Below are 24,712 nucleotides of genomic sequence, written 5' to 3'. Positions count from 1 at the left end.
TTGACCTGTTTTGTGCCATCTTTTTAAAACCAGAAGTGTGTAATGGAATAATATACCTATTTATTAATAATTTATATTTTAGCCAATGCGAAAGGAAAAAAAATTGGAAGTTTTCTCTTTTTAAGGAATGTGGAGTTACAAGTAAATGGATGGCTGCAGAATCACAGTAAATATGGCTGAATACTAAATAGTACCTCAATCTCTGGGGAAAAAAAAAAATCACTGCGCATATAGCAGCATGGTCTTGTCAGCTAACACTATAATACACTTGAAATGGCATGCCATTTTGCCTATAGATGCACTACACTAGAGCAAATTCTCAAAAATGTATCATGCATTTGTTATCTTGTGCAAAAGGTTGATTGAACAATGATGAAAAAACACCTACAGCATAAAATTCCATCATGATGTGCACTGTCCACCTGTATTTCAACTACTACTTGTTGCTTTGTTGGATTATCATTCAGCTGAGTAGTCTCCTACGTAGTAAGTACTATCCTCAATCACAAAATAACTCTACACAAACATCTGGATGCATCACCAACACGGTAGAGTTCCGTTAATACGGATCATCGAAAATATGGATTAAACCGAATTTGTCTTATAATGCACATGTTGAAGTTTTAGATGGGTAAAACTATGAAAATTCAATGTTTTTTTTTTCTCTCTTTCAAAACAGAACTTTCCCTGCATCTTAAGTAATCTGTTGTAAAATCAACTAAACAAAACTTTTTTTTTTTTTTTTTTTAATCTGGTCTGTATGAAGCAATGTCCAGATGAGCAGGACTCTACTGTATCCAGTGGCGTAGCCAGGATTTGTGTATGGGCGGTGTTAAGAAGCATGGCGGCCCCCTGTATTAAAGCGGGGGGTCGGGGGGTCCTCCCTCGGGAAAATTTGGATTTTAAGGTGTAAAATAGTTCTATTATAGCAATTTTCGGTACTTAAATTTAAATATTGTAATGGTAAAATTTTTATTAATTTTAATATGAAATTTGTTTGAGTGATGAACAAGAAATTAATTAAAGATTTGGTGCTCTACGGGCGGGGGGGGGGGGGGGGGGGGGGGGTGTTGGACCCCTAACCCCCCCCCCCCCCCCCCGGCTACGCCCCTGACTGCATCCACGAGTGATGCCGACCTGAGGAGCCGGTCGAGCTTGAGCTGGCGCGCGGCGGCCGCCACGTCCCAGCCGGCGGCCTGCAGGGCGGAGAGGCAGTCCTCCTCTGGCGCGTCGCCACACTCCCGCGCCAGCTGGCGCACCCGCTCGCTCTGGAGCTGCCCGCCGCCGGTCGCCGCCTGCCGACCCACACACCAGCCTGGCTGCAACCCCTCTGCACCTCCACCGAGCGCACAGCACTGAACTATCCTCCCTTTTTCAATCCGGTAGTTCTGCTCATTATTCATAATACAACTATCTTTAATTTATTATAAAGAGTTTTACATATTTAATAGTTTTTTTATAAACTTAAAGATAATTTTAAGTCAACCTTAAAACATGAACTGTGTTGTATTCAGTTCTAACTCAATCATTTGTGTGAAGCCTTGAACACGTACTACTTAATTTTTTTTGTATATGAAACATAAATTAATAAAAAAATATGAATTTTCCAGAACCCTGAAAACTCGTGTTTGTAGGATTGTGGGAAAACCAATTTTTACACAACCGATTAGTTACACTCTCTTAGTTCATACTAAAGTTGACGTAAAAATTGGCTTTTTATGTTTCTAAAAACCATTTAATCATTAAAACAGTTTGTAAACAATTAATGATAGTTATATTATGAATATTTAAAATCCTGAGCAAAAACAAAAAATTATGAAAGTAAAATAATTTACGATAGTACTCCCTTTACGGGTCCGCCTTGCGAGGGGTGCATTTGTGTTAGTGATGCGGAATGTTAAATGCAAGCTCGCTGGTGTTTCTAGTGCGATATCTATCGCCTCTAAAAGCAAAGCTCTGAACTAGCACAGTCTTCTCAACATGCATAGGACAACTATGAGATCTGAATGGTAATCATAACATATGGAGGAGAAATGAAGATATAGGTGCAATGCAAGTCGCTTCAGTGCTTTCAAGAATATATCTGTAAAGGATGTTTCATTGCTAAATATTATTCTGAAAATACAATTTTTTAGTCACATTCACTCTCCACAAAATAAAGCTTAAAAAAGAAATATGGAAACATTACTACTATTCTGACCTCACCATATTCTTAAATGTTTTTTGTGAACCGACACCATTCATATATCTTGAGCCACCTTAAAATTGTGTGGGTTCTTCTGCAGCTCTGCACAATGGGTGTCCAGATTGGAGGCATCTTTAATATCTCGTCAAAATCTCAATCATTTAATATGAGTAGAGCCATCATATGGTTTTATATTTTGAATAATAATGTTTTGGGTATGTTATACCTATTGGCATGATACAAAAACTAACTTTAATTTTGCATGCAATAATTAATAGAAATTAAATAATTTAAATAAAAATGTGCACATGTGTAAAAAATTATTTAATTTTAAATATTTATTAAATAATAATATAATAATTTTTAATGTAAATAAATTATATAAATAGTAACATAACCTCGCTTATACACACTTTAAAATATTTATAAACACAATTTCCATCACTAAAAATCACAATAAATAAATGTTTTTAATTAAATGGTCCAGTATTCAATTATAATGATGAAATTTTTATATTTTTTAAAACGAAACAATTGTTTTCACCTAAATTTTGCACCAAAATAACAATTTTATTCACAGAAATTGACCATTTTTATTTACCATTTTCCATTGGCCCTAAATATATGGCTACCTCAACTATCAGATACTCTCAAATTAGAGGATATCTTAAATATGTGACAGTATATAGTTCAAAATTACTTCAAAATTGAATTAAATCTTACTGAAATTTAGATTTCTGATGTATGTAATTTTTTTTTATTTAAAAACAATAAGTTTTCAGAATGCAGAATAGTGTGTTTAAGTTAAATTACATTGCATATTTTTAAAAATAATATTTTAGTGGTTGAAGGATTATTTCAATTTTTGGAAACTATATACATTATAAAGTGGGCCTTGAAAAATTTTTTTTATATATACATTTGCTTAATATCAACTGTTTTCTTTTTGTTTCATTGATGACTATAATTACTGAAGCAGAATACATTAAACTGGAAGCTTACCAGTCTGTCGCTCGTGGATGACGAAGGCACACGAGAATTGTTCGAGTGAGGCATGCCTGGTATCGGCATGGTGGTGTTGGTGACTGGCGAGGCGGGGCCCAGTCCAGGGAACCACGGGGGAATCAACGGGGGCAGAGGGCTACACGACGGGGCCGATGCAGACGACGCACTTCCCGCACTTGTCGAGTTCCCCGACGAGCGCAACACCGCGTTCTCCTCGACGGGCAGCTTGCTCAGGTTCACCATGGACAAGCCCCGGACCAGGTCGTGCTCCGACTGCCCGGGCACGCAGTACTGGTCGAGCCTTGTCGACGTGTACTGGGCGGGAGACGCCGGGGGAAGACAGACGCTCCGGGACCTGCCGGGCCTCGTGTCCGCCGGCTCGCACGGCCTGAGGTTCACCGACTTGGAGTGCCACGAGTTCTGCACCTTGGAGCCCCACGAGGCCGGCAGGGGCGCCGGGGAGCCGGCGGACAGCGCGAGGCTCTTCTGGCCCAGCTTGGAAGACTGCGGGGGCGGCAGCAGAGCGGGGACCACCGCCGGGGCGGGGCCGCCGCCGGACGACATGGTGTTGGCGCTGGCCTCCTTCTGCCCGAGGTGCTTCTCCAGCTCTGCGATGAACCTGGGGTCCAGCATCTTAGCGGGCGACCGAGTCGCCGTGTCCGGAGGCCCCACGCACGGGAGGGACGGCATTGCCGGAGGGGAAAACTCCATCAACTCCACCTGCCTCAAGTCCACGTCTGCCGGCCAATCCCGCGACACGGAGGACGGTTCGGGGATCTCGCTGTACTGGTCTACGTTCCGATAGGCGTTGGCACCGACGTCTGTCATCCTGATGGGCAGGGATAATGGCTCCGGCGAGACGTGCGAGTAGTAGCGACTGGGACTAAACACCCGGGAAGTGTCGAAGGGATCCGGAGAGATGGATTTCCTTGTGAGGTCCTGCATCTCTGCACTGTTGCACTGACTTGTACAATTAGCATATGTGTGGCTGGTACAATCTGCATCTCTCCATGTTTCTAAGGAAGCAAAAAAAAAATCCTGAATCAAAATATAGCACAACATGAACATTTCACAGAATTATCACAATACCTTAATAACAAAATCATTACGATTCTACAGTTTTACAATAGAGACTTGCAAAATTCAGCATACAGCACACTCTACTTCCCCAAAAGAAATCATAATAAATGTTATAAGGTTCTACAGTAAAACCTTTTTGTTGCGACCCCATTTATTGCGACCATTTCTCTATTAGAACCCGATTTCGAGGAACCGTGAAAACTTGCCGAAAATCCAAAGAAAATTGGACAGAAAATAAGTTTATTGTGGTGAGTAGTGTGTTACTGCGTTTTGCTTGCCGAGTGCTGTAATGCCGTAGGCAGCGCATTTCTAAAAATAGATACCACTTCCTGTCGACCGCTGTCAGCGCTTGGCAACCCCCATTCCACGTCCCTTTGCCGGCAGGGTGCAGATAAAGGTTTTTGTGGCAACGTGTTTACGACCGCTGTCCGAGCTTAACAACACCAATTCCACGTAAAATACATTTATATTTAAGTTTGAAAGCTTGTAAATTCCTTGCCAGAGATGACTGAACTCGAACTTGGTGTGAAAAGTGACATATTTTTACCCCTCCCTCGCCGCTTTAGTACCCCATTCATAATAGCCCAATTTTAAGGGAGAAGGGAGGGTGAAATGAGCATTTTCTCACTGAAGGTTTTTCAAAGGGGAGCGAAGTTGGGGTGTTATAAGGGAGGACACTAGATGGTTTGTGTGTCTGGGAGGGATGAGCTAGCCTTGAAGAATGTTAACGAGGGGGGAGGGAGGGGTGATCTTATGCGTCATGAAGCCGCTGCCGCCAGCCAGCCGGGCGAGCTTTGTGTGCGCCCACTCGCATTGCAGAACCTACAGCTGCCATATTTTTAAAGAAAATGTCCCATTATTTTTCTGTTATTCTTACATGAACATTATTGGAAGTATTAAAGCCGACACAAAAATACGCTGTGTTAAAATTGACAGATTTTAATGATCTTTCATTTCATTTTTTTTTTTTTAATTATTTTTCTGATTTTCACATTTTGATCAAAATGTCCAATTTTTTGACGGTTCCCAAGAATGTATTCGTAAAATCACTGCTTCGTTAAATCCGGGGTTCATGACATCGGGGTTCTAGTGTATTTAACTACGAAGAGCAGAAAACGTACATGTAAACTAACACATATTTTCTTTAGAGGTGGCCTGTAGGGCGACGGACTTGTCATGAAGGTTGATGTGGGTTTAAAGCAAAGCCGTCTAGCATTGTGAGTGACAGCATCCTGCCATTGTACGGCTGGTTAGCGAGTAGCGGTTTGGGAGGGGGAGGGGGAAGGGGGTTGAAATGAACTGAAAATTTTGGAAAACATCTATTACGACCCCCCCCTCCCTCTATTTCGACCTTATTCCTGGGAATCGTGAGGGGTCATTTCTGAAAGGTTCTTGGTTCAGTTCCTGTTATTAAAACTGATTGTCAGTTCTAGGTTACCCTCCACACAATTTCCAGTAATACCAAAGATAATATTTACAAGATTAAAAAAAAAAATAATAATAATAATAATATAATAATAATAAAAAAACAAACAAATATGGCAGTAGCAACACATAAAAGAAATTGCAAGTTATATACATATTACAATGCGCAAGGGATGTAACTCTCAAGTTAACAAATGTCTGCTGTTTGAGTTCAAAGTGATATAGGACTGCAAAAGTGGTAGCAAACATTATCCCTGTCTCTACGTAGGTGAAAAGATGGACAAAAAAATAGCTGGTATCTCAGCACTAAGATCTCTTGTTTACATTTGGACACATACTATAAGCTTCTAGCTGTGTTATACTTTCATCTAGGCAGGCTAGATAAAGTGTGTGATGGAAGGAAAGGGGAGGGAGACTGCATACTGTCGTCACCGGCATTTATCATCAAATATTTATGAAACTTTATGTTCATTTGTAACACAAAGCTTAAAAGGAAGTTAGAAAGTTGTGAAGGTTCAAACTAGACTAAAAGCTTCGAAAAAAAACACTCTTGTATATATAAAAGTCTTCCTGGTATGTACTGGCCAATCAACATAGCTCTTAAAAATTTTTACCATGTAATTAGAAATTATTTTACTACAAAGTTATAGATCAAAATTCACTTTCAAGCAGTATCAAAATCATACCTGAATAAAATTTGATTATCTATAAGGAGTATTCTGCTGATATTATTCAGTCATTAAATTCAAATTTAAAGATAAAGTATCAAACTAAGAAGTTAATTAAACAGTAATGAAACAAACACTTAGAGGTTACACTCGGAATTGCCAAGAGTAATTTGGAAAATATGTTAAAATATTGAATTAGCAATTCCTCATTTATTTAAAGAAAAATAATACTTATATGGACAAGTACTTTCTTGTGGTAAATGTTGAAATTTGCAGCTTATTGGCATTAAGTAAGAAATAAACTAAATGTGTTTGTTGGCTTGTAGAAACAGAACCAAGTTGTATGCTGAAGGGGGTTTGAAATATTACAAGTGATATTTATTTACCTGTAAACGTAGATTCGGGGCTTCCAGGAATCAAGTCAAATAGTAACTAAGTAAAGGGTTGGTTAAGTTAGGTAAACAACATTAATAAAATGTCACTTTTGTTAATATGGTAATTTACATATAAGTTACTACTCGCCTTCATTTTCAGATGCCGAGAATCAACAACCTTTAAGCACAAAAAAAACCTTAATATTTCTAACACCCCTTTAGAAAAAGCACACAGTACAGCAAAACCCCTTATTTGCACTTTTAATGGGGACAACGTAAAAAAGTGTAAAAAGCGGGAAAGTGTAAATAAAGGGAAAAGTAAGAAATACGTTAAAGTTAATTAAAATACAGTCGCATCCTGCAGCGTTCATAACAAATACGGGCTACATTACACATTGCACCACAGTAAAAAAAATTAAAAAAAAAAAAAAAAAAAGGCCGCAAATTGGAAATTTACCGTCAATAGGGCGCCGTGCGCGGAGAAAGGTCATTGTACTCAATCAGCTGTTGTTACGGCACGGCGTCTGTTCACTGAGCTGCGCATGCGCAGTATAACTCACTCAACGCTCCGCCCAGACTCGTGACGTTCCATCAGCAGCCAGCCAATAGATGCGAGCATAGCGGAAAAAAATATAAGCTCTACCTCCCGTGTACCAGTTTATTGGTATACGCACCAGTTTTCTCGCTGCCGTGACGTGTTCAAGTTTACGTTCATCTTGATGTCTTGATACCAAAAATTAATTATTTACGATCCTCAGAAATAAATGGTTAGTTTAAAAAATATGCGTCAACTGTACAATATTTCCGAAATTATAAAATACGTTTAAAACAGTTACCAAGACTCTGCTCATTTTATCTAGTGAAGTTTATGTCTCGTACCAGTATTTCGGCTAAGTTGTGACATAAATATAGTATCAGAACGTTTATACATTCGTGAGTTTACGTTTTTCCCGATTGCATTTTAGATTGTCTCCTGCTATAATTACTCGGACTTTTACACGCCTAGGGTTAAATTATTATATGTTTAGAAATAAAAGCAACTTTTCATGTTACAAAAATGTTTATTTTGCGATTTAAAATGTTCACTGCCGACTATAAAAGTTACGTTTTTCACAATGTTTTTAGGCCTACTATGGTTGTTACGTGACGTAAATAGCGGGATGGATTCGATTTTTGAGACGTAATTCGCGTGAAAATATTGTATTGGATTAAATGGGAACCAAACGGGACCTGAAGAATATAGTGCAAATAACGAGAAAACGTAAATAACGGTAACGTAAATAAGGGGTTTCACTGTATTACTTAAGCCTATACATTAAATAATATGTTTCATTATTTTATCTCAATTTCAATAAGCCTGTACTTTTCAATCTTTACCCATATTATTTTAATTCATATAGGAAAATTACCGCAAAACCTTATTTGAATTTAGATTTAGACTAATAGAGGATTTTTACATGCTACGAATAAGATTTGGAAACAGATCTTGGTGGCAGGCCTGAAATAATGAAATCGACTCTACTTGACTCAACTCAAAATTTGTCAGACAAATCCATCTCTACTTAAAATATAATAAAAAAAACTGTATTATTGCCAGCTGCATTAAATATATTTTGAACATGGTGGTGACTGACACAACCCAACTAGGGTTCTGCGAATATTCGAAATTTCCGAATTCGAGTTCAAATTTTTTGATATTCGATTCGTAAATTTGAATCAAATTCATTTTACAATAATTCGACTCGCAAAATCTGGCCCGGGTACACTTAATATAAGACATCCCCCTCCCCCATTCTTAAAAGAAATTTAAATGGACGATTACATCTTCCACTTACAAAAAATTATACATCGAAACCCCATTTTTACGTTTTCACGTTATTTGAACCATTTTATTTCTGTCCCGTTTTAACCTCATTTGATGTAATGCAATGCATTCCCGTTGTTTACAACGCGCCTATTGTTTTACGCAGTTGACGCCGTTCATTCTGATAAAACTGCTTACTAACTTAATCAATCCTATTACAGAGTAATCTTATGTGTAAATCGTGTTTTAAAGACGTTTTTAAAAGTTAAAAACTTAATCTTTAATGTCTCGGGAGTCGCTTTATACCGCTTATAAAAACGTAAGCAGCGCCAGTTTGGTTGTGTTGATTCCTGTATTACCGCATAGAGAGCGCGCACGCAGCCGAAAATTGATATCGATAGCTCGCAGACTGCATGCACGCGCGCGCTCTGTCACTAACCGAGTTAACCCGCACGATCGTTATGCGTATAGTTACAAATCACGTTCTTGTTATGTGATTCTTTTTTTTTTACGTTGAATAAAATGGTTTTATTGCATCACTCATTAATTTAAATTATTTAGCGTGCTTTCGTAAAGTCTACTTTTTAATTAAATTTACTTTCCATGAATAGGTTTTGTTTTTATGGATTACTTAACTTTTTTTTTGCAAAATAGTATTCTCCGTTCACTCTTACCTGAGTTTTGGAATAAACAAAGCCTCTTGTAAAAAAAACCATTTTCATTGGCTGCTGGCCGCCGCGCACATTATTCGTGCGCAAGAAATAGTCCCTTGGTTACGTACTATTTGTAAGTATTTTTACACTGCCTTTTTTATAACAATTGTTGTTATATAGCATTATAGCATTTCATCATTAATATCCAATACAGTTTAATGTGTCAGCAAGTATTTACTTACAATTATGTTAGCAGACGCCGTGTTTACAGTGTACAGTTGATGCCCGGCGCAACAGTTGTATTTCGGATTCGCGCGCGCACTGTTTCTTATGGCTGACGCCGGACCGAGATTTGTGAAGCACAGAACGGGAAAGCCTTTGAAAAATACACAGAAAACTATTGTGTTGAATGTTTTTGAAACATTTTCAGACAAATATCCGGATTGTCGTGTGAACGATATCGCGAGTTTAACTGCAGAATTTACGAGTGTTTCGAAGAGCAGTGTGCTTCGTGCAAGGAAAGAATTACAGGTCACTGGGACATTAACAACTCCCGGGAAGAAAAGGAAACGTGAGTATCCTGTTATCAAAACTTGTGATGATTTTGTGAAGACGGCTACTAGGCGTTAAGTGCATAGTTTTTTCTTCGCAAATGAACCACCTACGCTGAACTAAGTGCTACGGTGCTTCCTGTTATAATACTTCTCCGTTATTTTATTAGCACCGACTGTACTGAGTGTGTGTGTTGCAACTAGTGCTTGGCGCACATGATGAATTAAGCCTATCACTTGCTGACGCGGTGCCGTGATATGACGGTGTTTCTTTATTTCAAAACTCAGCTAAAGTGAACCCACGGTCTCACCCCTAATTATAACCTTGACTTTAGAATAAAATGTGCGATGCTTAAGCGATAAAAACGGTAAATTTGTTATTTTTCTTTTGTACCACTTCCTTATGCTGTGATATTTTTATTAATATTTTTATGCTTGAAAGTCAAACATGCTAAATAAGGTGGCAAGCGAGAGTTTTCTCTACAGCAGGCAACATAGTTACCAGCCGCAGAGAATTGTTGTTGCCACACCACGTCGATGAACTCACCTTTCTCCTTGACAATTTGAAATGATTTGCGAAGTGGTTAGTGCTATAAACATATATATACATATATATATTTTTTTTAAATTTTTGAGAATCTGGTTGTGCTTCTTCAAAATAGTCTCACTTTAATTTTAGTTACTTGATTTAAACTGTGAATTATGTGACAAGTTTTTCAAAGGTGGTATGTTAAAAATGTTTAATGATCTATGTTATTTTAATAAATATTCCCAAATTCGATTCGAAAAAAATTCGAAACTCGTGAATTTTTTTTAAATTCGATTCAAATTGAAAAATCACAATTCGCAGATGTCTAAACCCAACCAAGGAGAAACTAGTTATTCCCAGTCATCTGAGAACTAAACAGCAGGACGACTCATCTGTGATTCTGGAAAGGGAGGACGCACAGACCCACCGTCCTCCGCAGTGTCGATGGGCTCGTCCAGGATGGACAAGGGCTGCCCGTCGCTCCGCCGGGGGAGAGACAGTACCAGGCTGCTGGCGCTCGGCACGTCCTGTGAGCCCCCCAGGTCGACGAGGACGGCCTCGTCGCTCGGCACGCCGTTGGCCGCGAGCGGCTGCGGGCCCTCCGTGGAGGGGCCGGGCCCCGGGTCCCGCCGCTCGCCGACCTCATTGGTCAGCTTGGCGTAGTTGAACTGCTTCGCGTTCCTCCCCTTCAGGCTCGGCTGCACCAGCTCTGCAAGCACCGCCAATCCAACAACTGAAGAAATCCAGGACGTGAAAAATATACATCACGAGAATGCTTTTCAAAGAGAAAAAAAAAAAATCTTACATGCAGAAAAATGTTATGAGCAGCAACTTAAGTATTAGAAACCATTGTAAATTTTATAAATTTATTTTGTATACTAATTTTACAGACACCAGAAAAATTGGCAATCACAATAAACTAGAAAAATATGTAATTTCTGATGCTTTAAAGTTAAATCAAAGAATTAATTTTTCTGGACACCAAAATAACTTTTGCAAAAAAAAAAAATCTGCTTCATGTATGCACTAAACTTTAACTACAATCCAAATCTAAAATCCAAATTTTTACCATGAAAAGCTTTTACCTACAAATATTCTGTAACAGTTGTTAAAAATATGATTATAAATATTTTTTCTTGATATTTGGGAAAATCCAAAATCTTGTTTGTTCAACCATATATGGCTATGTTGTAATAAGGTTAAAATATTTTTCCAAGCAAACTGCACTTTAACCAAAATATACTTATGCATTTGACCAAAAAAGTCACCATTTACAGACTTCAAAAACAAAACAAGTAACGATGGCATAAAAATATTCATAAGCAGATAATAAATATTTAGATTCTGCATTTTACCTAAATATAATGCGATGATTTTGATGAAAACTGCTAAAACTGAAAGTGAGGGTCGCAGTATAATTGCAAACCTACATCTTTGCTGCTGGAAGAATGTTTTGAAACGGCATGGCGCAGCGAGACAACTGTGTCAAGGTTACAGCCAACGCCAGCGATGCGACCAAAACTTTCAGTAACAGCACTACTAGTCAGAGCTTGGGTCAGTATTAGAAGTGATTGTAGTTTGGTCGCTTGTGCTTTGTATGAGAATTGTAGGAAAGTGAAATTTTTTTTATATTTCATGAGACATAAAAAATGAAAAACCCGCTCGTGAATTGAACATTTCGCAGACAATCTTCAAGGCAAGTACTGGTTGGTGCATAAGAATGATGCGCTTTCGACATGCCCAGCAACAGTACCACTGAAACAAAAGGTGTTAAGACTGTCACCGTGTGCACGACTAGAAATGAGAAGCTGCGAGTCATGGTGATGTTATCTCTTTTGGCAGGAAACTGCCACCATTAATCATCTTTAAAAGAAAAACTCTTCCCAAAGAAGCTTTTCCGCCGGACGTAACCACTGACAGTGAATGATTATTCTTACCAACATAATAACAAAATGTTAATACATATATCTATGTATAATAAGTTTTAATGAAGATACTATTGTTTAGTGTTGTGACAAACTAAAATTTATATTGGCCTAGGTAAATTTAACTATGTATTTAATTTTTAAAACATATTTAATTTTAAAATTAAGTGCTTTGACTTTTAACTGTAATTTCCTCTCTATAATTTTGTACTTTAACTGTGACCTTCTCTCCAAACATTCTTTTTTATAGACTCTCAATCAAAAAGTTTGTGGTCGCATTATATTTACAGTTGCAGTATCCTCGGGTAAATACGGTAATTAAAGTAATTTCACAGCTGTCTCACGAAAAGTAGCGGAAAATATCGCATTGTGCATTGACGATTGAAAACAAGGACAATTTTGGCATTTGGTACTGAAAACAAACAAATTATTTAGGTATTTGTATTTTTCTCTGTTATGTGTGGTAAGAAAAAATAACAAAACTCTATGACAATGGACTACAGAAAACTACATGAACACTTTTTTACCAAGGATATCAAAGGAAGCGAATGTGATAGTTTCACAAGTGTAAAAATCGATAGTCACAATCTATTATCTATCTACCACTTTGTGACTGTGTAGCCGCTCTCTCGCTGCACACATCTAGGACATAAGAGATTTTACGACCCAAAAACAAAATAAACATAAATAATGATTCCAGATTATATAAAAAAATTTGCTGCATGTGTTCATAAAATTACTGAATTAAATTTCACTTTATGTTGCTGCTATTAATATTTAAAAAAAAAAATTAAGAACTAAGTTTGAGATGTAATTATGAGCTGGATTTAACACATTAATTTGGAACCATTACTAACACTCTCGTATTCAGCTAAAGTATTTTAGGGAGTTAAGAGTCCGGCAGGTCGTTAAAAATAGATTAGAACTGACAGCATACTGATGAGGATAAATATATGTCCTTAAAAATCAAAAACTTCGCAGGTGTTAAAGTTGACAATTTTCAGATCAGAGGATAGAAACATGACTTGCCAGCTCTTTGATTAGTTTCGTTCAGAACTGGACTGATTAGGGGGGAGGGGGGGGGAGAGAGAGAGAGAGAGAGAGAAGTATTTATAATTATCGTGGAAAACATCTGGTCGCCTACTCACAGAAAAGACTCCTAAAGCCTAACAACCTCCCACGTTTTTCTGGTGGATAATACACAGTGAACGATGAACAGATGCATGTGCCTCCACGCACACACTCATAGTGCACAGACAGCTCAGACAGTTTTCTCCAGCGTGGCCCAAAAAAAAAAGGGTCACACTAAAAGGAGGAAAAAACTTTGCCTCTTTTACCACACATACATTACTAAGACAGAAAAAAAGAGGAACAATCTAAGCAGTGACTGTGTTCTAATTCTTTAGTTAAAACAAGCCAAAAAATAGAATCCATAAATGTTAATATATGTTAATATAAATATAAAATATTGATATATTTTGAAGTGAAAAATTCAAACACACCAGGTTTAATTTTTTTAGTCCATTATATTTAATGACAGATTAAAAATACTCGATGTACATTCTTTTTAAACCCACCCTCTTTAATTTTCTTCACACACACTGCAATTGCCTCAAACCGTTTATTATAAAGTTTTTTTTTTACAATGTTATTAAGTATGTAATAATAAAACAAAATTTTATACACAAAATACAGGAAACTAAAACCTTTCTCAAATGAAGAAAATGCTGTAATTCTCAAATAATGGTTTACAAGCAGGATAATGTTGTAAGCAGGAGCCTTAAAACTGCAGTTCTTATTTTCACAATAAAACAAGAGGAGTAAAAATTTTAAGCAACCATAAGACAACAAAACAGTGAAAATACATTTAGTTTTTGTAATATACTTGTCTCAAATTAGAGAGTGGCAGATACTACTTATGAGAACTATATATTTAAGACAAGTTTCATGAGGCAGACTCAATCCTTTATTTAAGAACATTATATACAAAAATACATGCAAAAATTGCGGTATGCATACATGCTAAATGAAGAGTAATATATTAAGGGTCAGATATTCTCTGTTTGGAGTGCCATGGAAAACTGTTTATGTGCATATTTTCTAATAAGCACAACTAACGGAAACCTAGTTTTTTTTTTTCACATTACTGCTATTTAATTTTCCCACAATTTACACAGTTTTCTCTTAAGGCAGGGCTGCCACCACTTTGAAAACAACATCCTTGATTGAAAGGTGAAATATACTGTAATATCCTTGTTTTGAATATAAAATATCCTGTAAAATCCTGTACATTAAAAAATACAAAAAAAATTATGCAATTTTGATGAAAATTTCTTGATCATAATGTACGTAACTATACTTCAATCAAAACATCACAATTTTTAACACTTTATACAAGTATTTACACACACACTCATAGCCTACACTTCACCACTGGCAGTATTTAAATATCACTTTTTCAGATGTTTTGCCCTATTCCTCATTTCTTCTGTTGGCTGGAATTCTGCCATATTCTTCCTAGAAGAGATATGCAACAAAGCATTGAGCATTGGCGATTCAAGACATGACCTGTGCGCTGTCTTAATAAGGTTGAGCTTACTAAATATCCTTTCCACCCCTACATTGCTGTGTGGAAGAATAAGGATTGCCTTTGCAAGTTTACAAAGCAGTGGAAAACATGTTTTCCCATTAATTCCACACTGTGACACTTTATGCCAATATTTGTCAGGCTCAAGTGTCTTAGCAGTGCTCATTTCTGCTGGTGGATCCCACAGTGAATATGTAACAAATTCAGAATTCAGTTCATCATATTCATTGCTTGCGATGATATTCGGAAATGCTTTGGCCAAGTTTTCCACTTTTACCCATTCTCCAGACTGCTGTTTAGCTGGATCAAAAATGTCAATGTTCTTCAAAACATCATTCTTGAGTGGGAGAAGACGATGCAACTCTTTTGTACCCATCTCATAAAACTTATGAAAACAATTGAAAAATTCTGTTTTTTCCTGTGAGCTTATTTGGTTATTTTCCAAATGTGTTCGTATGGCATGACCAATAGGGCAATAGATTCCTGCTTTTGGAAGTTGGTTTTGCCTTCCAAAGTCAACAGCTGTTATATCAGGTGCTTGTTGAATTGCACTGAACTGAACAAAACTAGCGGTGAACTGGCATAACAAGACACTCATTTCTGAATATAATTTGTGCACATAAGGCCGTTCCTGTTGAAATAGAAGGTTAAATTTCAAAAAAATGTGGTAGAGTTGCACTTTACAGCTTTGCTGACTGTGAGTGCAAAACCTTTTTTATGTGCTGTACAGATTCCATATTACTCTCCTTTGGTTCAATTTTTGAATCAAAATATTCTTGAAGAGCTGACCACTGTTCAAGAAGGCAAACAACACATTGCAACATCGCAAGCCACCTAGTAAAACATGGGCGTAATATTTTATGTTCCGGTACATTAAGCAACTGCTGAATGTTTTTAAACTCATCTTGCCTTTTGCCAGATACTTTGAAATGTGTGTATACATCTCGGGTTAGCTGTTCACAAAGGTCTGGCAATTCACTGCAAGCATGTGATGCAGCCAAGTAGGCTACGTGGCAAGCACAATGAAGGAACCACACATTTTCTTGCTTGCCTCGAATGCGTGACAATACAGAATTAAATTCTCCTACCATTGACTTAGCTCCATCTGATGACATGCTAATACAATTTTGCCAAGGAATGTTGTCTTCTTCGAAGGAATTGTTGACAACATTAAACAGGTTTTCACCTGTTGCATTTCCCCTAAGCGCAACCACTTTGTAGAGGTGAGTTTCAACTTCTGTTGTGAAAATTCTAGCCATTACCACTACTTTTCTGGTGACAGAAACATCTGTAGACTCGTCAATTAGCAGGGTAAATTGAGATTTTTTCATGTTGGTAATAATCTCCTCTGCACATGAGCCAAGGGCTTGAGTAATAATTTGACTTGTTTTTGTACGGTTCCAACTGAAATTCTTTGCGATTTCACTATCTAAGAACATTTGGGCCGCTAATTTAGAAAAGCTGTCCCTTAGCTTAACTGGCAAATTATTTTCACATATAAAATTTACCCAGCGCAGTTCAGCATTGACGCCTCCATGATTTTGTTTTGTTACAAAATTTAACATTGAGCTGCTACTACTACTACTTCACAAGCAAAATTTCTTTTGTGGTAATCCCTTGTTTCATGCCGCCGCAAGTCCTTTAGTCCTTTGGCGATGTCAAACTCGGAATTACAAAATTTACACACCGCGTGATATTCATCTTTTCCTTTCTTTAACCACGGAAGTTCCGATTCCCACTCACGTTTATATTTCTGTCTATACACAGACTGTTCATGAGATGTCTTAAATTTCTTCTCTATTTTTAAAATTACCGTTGCTAGCTATGGACGAATATCAGAAACATTTAAAATAAACAGCTATTGAAAGCAACTAACGTCACAATTTCGTATTCCAAACCTGCTTGTTTTTGTCAACAAAATACACCTCCGCTGGTAACTCATCTTAGACCCAGAAAACGCTTATCGTCGCGTCGCTTTCGACTCTCCTACAATCTATTGATTTTCGTAAACGTCTACTGAGTAAAATGAGCACACGAATAGATATAACCATGTCAGAAAGAAAAAAATCACAGTTGGCTAACCTGAAATAAAATATTCAGTTGACATGGCGGCGTGGTGTATACCGTTTGCCGTTCGGAGGTTAATGTGATTGAAACACGTAAATTGCAAAATTTTTTTGAGGAACGTATAAAAAAGTTTGAAATATCCAGGGAATTTAGTGCTTAGTCCGTGAATCCGTTTTAACCTCTAAATATCCGCAAAAACGGATAAAATCCGTGAAAACTGCAGTCTTGTCTTAAGGTATTGTTAGAGATGGTGATTTATAGCATTTAAAATATGTAATAACATTTAGCATTTTGAATTTGAAATTTAGCATTTTGTAGCATTTTTAAAAACAACATCAGGGTTCCCACCAACTTGTTTCAGTAAATTTCCCTGAGTTTTCCCTGTCCTATAATATATTTTCCCTGTGTTAAATTAAAAAAAAAATAATGCAATAAACTAATCACAATAAGAACAATTTTACATAATATACAGGCATACTTATGCTACTAACATAAAGGTATATTAGCTATTTTATTACCTGCTAAATAACTGTGAACATTTAGACATACATAGGCCTAATGTTATACTACTTCTGCTGCATAGGAAAAAAATGTTTAAGTATCTTGCATATTCAATGTACATTCACAAAATATTACAAATATGCACTGGTTATTCTTTAAACCCATTACATATTTTTCTTAATTTTTTTAATTTTCATTTCTAAATGCTCTTTTTGTTTCTCTATTTCCAGTTTTTTATTTAGCAGCTCTTGAATTTCTACACTCTTGCATTTTTTTCTTCCTTACAATATCTGTCCAACTGCTTGTCCTCTTCTTCATTTTGACGTTTTTGCTCCAGGGCACCTTTGTACCTTGAAGCTGCTCCTCTGGCATATTTTATCATTTCCTGACCTACTTGAATACAATTTTCACCACCAACATTACTAACTCCATCCCAAACTCGTCACAGGCCAATCAAAGATTCCTCATGGAGATTTTCAACAAGCATCTCCTTATTGATGGAGAATCCAGATTCCACAAAAGCATTACCATGTGAGAGAATTAATATAATTTTCACTGCAAGCCATATATCTTTAAACTGTTCTTTTCCATTCAACATATCTGCAAAAAAAAGTGTCCAATCTGTTATTGTGTACATGAAATGATGCAAGTTTGTCAGAATTGATATTAGTAACAAATTTGGTAAACTGAACACTAGCGGTGCTTGGCAGACATAAGAATTTTCAAACATGTATACATGCTTGTCCTACACTCTTTCTGTTTGTCCAACAATTTTCTAGGGTCCAAACAAGAAGCAGCTTTAACCATTTTGTATTTTATTGGGCTACGTTCAACAAGTTTCTTGGCAATCTGAACCATTGTTAGGAACCTTTGTTTCTGAAGTTCTTTTACATCGACCACACCTAACCCATGCTTTGCCACAAATCCAATTTTCAACTTTGAGAGTGGAAGTCCCAGACTTACATTGTCCAAATTAATACCAATAAGCTGATATGCAGTTGTCTTGGCTTTCAAAATTTCCATCTTAATGAAATGTCCCAGCAACTCTCTTAGCAAGTCCTCCAATTCCTTATGCAGAAATGGTAACATTGGTTTCGATGTTTGGAACTTCTTTAAAAATGGTTCAAGTGAAGAAGCCATTGTCAGGAAAAAACTCAGCTTAGCTAGCAACAAAGGATCCCTCAAACAATCCTTCACTTTCTCAACAGAATATGTAAAAGGTAATTTACTGGTCTTAAAAAAAATTTTCAAGTGAGGAAAAATTTGTATTGCTCTCTCACACACTGGGACATTTTCCAACCACCGACAATCACAAAATTTGATCGGAAAAACACTGCAACTTGTAACTTGTCTGAAGTCTGATCATAGAGCAGGTGAGTCTTTGAACACAGAAGATATGGCCCTTAAAAATTGAACAACATCCCACCCGGTCTTTCTAAAACCCATTTCAAAGGCACCATGAACAACATGGAGACCACAAGATCCCAGGTCTAATATATCTGGATCTTCTTTGCACACCTTAGTTTTTGCCTTCAATTTTTTCATGAACAACCAATTGACATTCGGCCCAACCATGGATACTTGTACAATTTTGGATAGTTCCACATCCTTTAGTCCCTGTTGAAACCCTTCTAAGAGCTCATCAGCTGTAGAATGGCCTAAAAATGAAGAATTCCAGTACCTGGTCATTACTTGATTTTTGTTGACGTCCCATATACGTACAGCTATGTCCATTTGTTGTACCTTTGATACCCTATTGAAGGATTCATCAAAGCACGCAACAATGTATTTTGTGGATCTGATTTCATCTGCAAGTTTGTGAAAAAAATATGGGGCAAGTCCATAAGTAACTAAGTATGCAGTCTTGGTACTACTAAGCTGCATTTCTTGTGCAATGGAACTATCTAGAAACATTTTTCCAAACAAATTGCTTATTCCTTGTTGGCTATTAAAACTGTCTTTTTTCATAACGACATGTAATGCCCACAATATTTCTGCCTTTCTGACATTACTGTCTCCCTGAAAATGTATTTTATTTACCATGCCTGAAGATGCCTCTTTGAGAGCACTGAATGATGATGATGATGAACCAGTTAACAATGAACAGGATGCTGGTGTGCTGGATGCTAATTCAGAATTTGGTGCTGTGGAAACACTTGAAATAATTGATCCCTTCGTTTCTTGGTGATTTAAAGGCTTTGTTAAGTATGCTGACATAGATGCAGAAATACTGCTCGCAGTAACCAACTGTTTGTGAAATTTCCCTTCTTGATGGCTCTTCACAGACTGCCTACCCATACTACTCAAAGAAAATACCTTTTTACACAAAATACACTTTGCACTATTGTTATCACCCTCAACACGACATAGCCACTTTTTCCAGTCAGGAAACAGTGATCCATCTAGCCAAGCAGGATTGAATTTAGACATCGTGAATGTCACACAATTATCCACTCAGACTATCAAGAATAGGCCTAGGCCTAATGTAGAGTAGCAAAACACATTCGATACTGAATCACTTAGGCTCACAAGTTTCAGTGTTTTCATTGCACAATCAAGGAAACTGTGCTAGCACACACCCGTGAACGTAACCTATATTTCTAATGAGAAAATAATAAGAGGACCGCCGTTGATTTCTTCTGAAAAAAAAAAAAACACTTCTCACAATTGACTAAAAAATTTCAAATATATTTAACTGCTTCTGTAGAACTCTTGACTCAGAATAACACAATGTGTAACTATTTTCGCGGTGTTTTTGTTGTGTTTGATAGGCAAAAATCTCGTCATGAAACCATAATACTACCAACTACACAAATTACAGTGATACAAGAACACCACCACAGCTACAGCACTTTTGAAAAAAATACATCTAAATAAATGAAAATACGTTCACTAAACAATCTTCAAAAAGTTTCCAGCGTACCGGATACAAACGGCCACACGTATACGAACTAAGGTGCCGTCATTTTATACAACTAGCTTGGTGCAGCTCAGCACGGTCCGGGGCTGCCTAGCATGAAATCCGGCACGTCACAGCTGTATGGTGAACCAAACTTTCCCGGGACTCGTGGCTTATCTATTACTTTGATTTACATGTACGACCCGCACCCCAACTTTCCGATTGTTTTTAAGAGAAAAATGTGCTTGTGATACATGTATTAATCAATATATATAAATATGTATATACACACACACACTGTGATTGCCGCACAACAAATTTCCCTGAGTTTTCCCTGTGTTTTTGACCCATTTCAATTTCCCTGAATTTTCCCTGTTTTCCCTGGCGTTGGGAACCCTGAAGATTTAGCCAATTCTCTCATTTTACATTACTGAAGATAAGTATATTTTTAAAAAGCATTAAATAATACACACATTAATTATTAACAACCACAGAAATAAAGATCTAGCACAACTACAAAGGTAGCCTATCTTGGCAGGTTTCCAAACAACTTTTTAGCACTTATGAGTGCAATAATTTGAATACTTAAAATTACAATAAATATTTTTTAGCAGAGTTCATGGCCATAGTTGATGTAGAGTGCACAAATAATGTTATTGAAACTGGTTTTTTCAATTTTTTTCCTCATTTTTTCAATTTTCGCCTTATTTTGGTTTTCGATCATGCCAGAAACTGTTGCTTGCCGTTTTACCGACTTTTTTTCTTCATCCGATTACTCGGTGAATCTTTTTTTTTGCAGCCTGATGTCCCTCAGATTTAATGTGCTTTTCAAGTACATCTTTTTTTTTTCCACTCCAGACTGCGATTACATAAATTGCACATTAAAATATTCATATCACTTTCGTAGAACTGTTACTTTTGTATTCATTTATGCGATCGCGAATGGAAATTACGTTTCGTCCCATTTTTACCACGAGAAATAACAGTATACAACACATTCACTAGTATCCACGTATTTGTAAACACACCACCTTCCACAAACTACACAAAAACGTGGCTTTCACGTGAAACACAGTCAGAAAATGAGACTTACAATTGTTAGCGCGGCGAAGCAGACATGTCGCAATATGGTGGCCTAAAAACTTGTACTCTGCAAGATGACGGACACTCTTCCAGCTAGTAGTTCTTTGCTTTGTTTACATTCGCGAGGCACTGATGGCCATTCTTCATACAATATTTACGAACAATAGTGTTGTGAATGACGTGACAATAAGATACTTGTGCTGAATACGCCATAAAATGATGGTTTCTTTTGATACTGAACTGAAACTAAATACAATCAGTAAATAAATTGTGTAGAGAGAAGACGAATCTACGTTTTTTACCTTGATTTCGCATTTATCCCGGAATAGTCTAGATTTCGCATTTTATAGCGAAAAAAATATAATTTAGCATATTTTCGCATCTATTTCACGAAAACGAAAAATCACCATCCCTAGGTATTGTGTATTTTACATTGAACACAAAGTTGAAATTCCCTAAAATTACAGTGCCTGGAAATGTGAATCTTGAATTACGTGAACTCGCAAGATAACTAGAACCAAGTGATTCCAAGCCGCCTGAGCGAGACTCACTCCTCCTGCGGTCGGGCAGTTTGGGCGCCGGCCCCGCGTCCTGCGGGACCCCCAGGAAGTCCGGCGGTACCATGGGGTTGTGCAGGTACACCTCGTCGATGAAGGCGGGGCTTCCCCAGGACTTGTTGTACGGCGAACCGTGACCTGCAACACGAGCTGGCAATCAAGTCACCGAAACCATTCAAGAACACGTATAACGAGCAACAGCTACAGTTCATTAAGGATTTTACAAATCAACTTATGAAATTAAACATTTTACACAGTCCATGAAATGAACATGAGAGGAAAAAAACATAATGTTCACAAACTGGTACAAACCCAACATGTACACATCAAGAAAAACAATTAATAGACTAGAATTTTTTATGTAAGTTATATGTTCGAGTCCGATGGCCCAAAAAAATTGGTTTACCGCAGGGCTGCCACCACTTTGAAAACAATATCCTTAATTGAAATGTGAAATATCCTGTAATATCCTTTTTTTGAATATAAAATATCCTGTAAAATCCTGTACATTAAAAAATACAAAAAAATATGCAATTTTTATGAAAATTACTTTATCATAATGTACATAACTATACTTCAATCAAAACAATTCAATTTTTAACACATTATACAAGTATTTACACACACGTAGCCTACACTTCACCACTGGCAGTATTTAAATAGTATCACTTTTTCATATGTTTTACCCTATTCCTAATTTCTTCTGTTGGCTGGAATTTTGCCATATTCTTCCTAGAAGAGATATGCAACAAAGCATTTGGCATTGGTGATTCAAGACATGACCTGTGCGCTGTCTTGATAAGGTTGAGCTTACTAAATATCCTTTCCAGCCTTGCATTGCTGTGTGGAAGAATAAGCATTACCTTTGCAAGTTTACAAAGCAGTGGAAAATGTTTTACCATTAATTTCATACTGTGACACTTTATGCCAGGCCTGTCACCAAATTAGGTTCCTTAACAGCATTTAAAAATCCTGTAAAATTTATAGCAGTAATTGAAATAATTTATTTTTCGCGGTAATTTAAAATATACATTGCATTCCAAAACATAATTTTAAAAAATCAAATGAATGTAAGAAATTATTAAAATTTGCCACTTACATTACAAAACTAATAGTTGGTATCACAATAAAATGAAAAGTATAGGCTTTGGTGCTTTTCTTATTTACAAACTATAAATACATCCATACAACTGAAGTTATTTACAAGTTTAAAAAAACAAATGTATTTCACATCATTAACTAGCTACTTTTTCATGTTCTGTGCTCTTTTCCGCATCTCGTCAGTGGGCTTGAAAGCCAGACCTGCAGATGTTCTCATTTTGCAATGCAACAGCGCATTTAACATTGGTGATTCCATTGACGATCTGTGAACAGTTTTAACCATCTTGAGATTGCTGAAAACCCTTTCCACAGCAGATTTTCTCCAGTTGCAGCACCACTCAAAGCCATTACTTTGTACAGACGAGTTTCAACAATCTCAGATGGAAAGAACCTTGCTAACACTTCAACCTGCCTAGTGACTGTATCATCAGTTGATTCATCAATCATCAGTGTGAAAAATTGTTTTTTCATTGTATAGGTAACCTAATCTGCAGCTGATGTACCCAAAGATTGAATAATTATCTGGCTAGTTTTAGTGCGAGAACAAGGAAAGTTTCTTGCGATTTCACTATCTGGAAACATTTGCGGGACAAGTTTCGTGAAATTATCACTGAGTTTCACAGATAAATTGTTTTCACAAACGAAGTTCGCCCATAACAGTTCCGCATCAATTATTTTGTTTGGTTACAAAACTCGTCAAAGAACAACTCTGATCAGCAGCTCGTTGGTTTTTCGCATGAATTTGCATCTTCAAGCCGCCCTTTGTCACGTTCAGTTCCGAGTTGCAAGTCGAACAAACGGCGGAAAATTCCGTTTTGCTACGCCTCAACCATTTCAATTCTTGATCTCATTCTTTACGATAATGCTGTTTATAAAGTGACCTGTCCGGCGAAGTCTAGTTTTTTCTCCATCACAATCAGCTAAGACCAAAACTACTATTTAAATCACGTAAGAAATTTGTAAACAAATGCCGCACCTAAAACATTGTAATGGCAAAAATACCAATGTTTAATGACGCCATGACACTTCTTAGCGTTTAACTCAACAAACGAAAAACATTTCCCCCGAAACCATAGATATTGTACTTCATGAAACTATATGTGGGAGTAAATGTTTTTGGTTTGTGGTTAAACGATTGGAAGTTCCATGGCGCTACACATAATGTGAGTGTTTGCTTTACTGTTGGATGCTTGTATGGTTTGACAATTTCAAATAGGTATTCGAATGTAAATATTTACACGAATGAAATTCAAATATGAAAATATCGGCGAAGCGTCGTAAATATCCGTGAATGTCGCCGTTTATCCATTAGTCCGTTTTAAGCTTCAAATATCCGTGAAAACGGATAAAATCCGTAAAAACGGCAGGCCTGGTTTACCGTATTTACCCATGTACCACCCGCACATTTTTTCCGAAAAACAACATTCAAAAATCGGGGTGTGGGTCATACATGGAATTTGAGGTTTTGGACAAAAATTAAGACTGAAAAAAATGGATTTATCGTACATTACAGAATGCTGGAAGCATTTATTACAATGAAAATATAAGTATCCAACCCGTTACTATCATATTCATACCTGCCAACTTTGGCCAGTCAAAAAGCGGGAGGTTTTTTAGTGGAGTAAACAATGCTTGTTGCCCCCAATAAAACGCGAAGGGGGGGGGGGGGGGGGGTGGTGGTGGTGGTGGTGAAATTTTGTTTATTTTGACGGAAAAAT

At 37.0% G+C, this 24,712-nt stretch overlaps 1 protein-coding gene across 1 annotated transcript in view; it reads right to left on the bottom strand.

The window, feature by feature from the left end:
- LOC134536774 (activated Cdc42 kinase Ack) overlaps window positions 1-24,712 on the bottom strand; it is a 69,139-nt gene that overhangs the window by 16,525 nt on the left and 27,902 nt on the right. Inside the window, exons 11-14 of the mRNA XM_063376689.1 lie at window positions 21,888-22,031; window positions 10,702-10,983; window positions 3,188-4,206; window positions 1,138-1,295 (exon numbers count right to left, since the gene is read on the bottom strand). Of these exons, the coding sequence (XP_063232759.1) occupies window positions 1,138-1,295; window positions 3,188-4,206; window positions 10,702-10,983; window positions 21,888-22,031 (1,603 nt within the window). The remainder of the gene's footprint in view (window positions 1-1,137; window positions 1,296-3,187; window positions 4,207-10,701; window positions 10,984-21,887; window positions 22,032-24,712) is intronic.

Source organism: Bacillus rossius, chromosome 11, assembly GCF_032445375.1.
Source record: "Bacillus rossius redtenbacheri isolate Brsri chromosome 11, Brsri_v3, whole genome shotgun sequence".
In the NCBI taxonomy this organism is placed as follows: domain Eukaryota; kingdom Metazoa; phylum Arthropoda; class Insecta; order Phasmatodea; family Bacillidae; genus Bacillus; species Bacillus rossius.
This window is presented reverse-complemented; position numbering and strand designations above follow the sequence as displayed.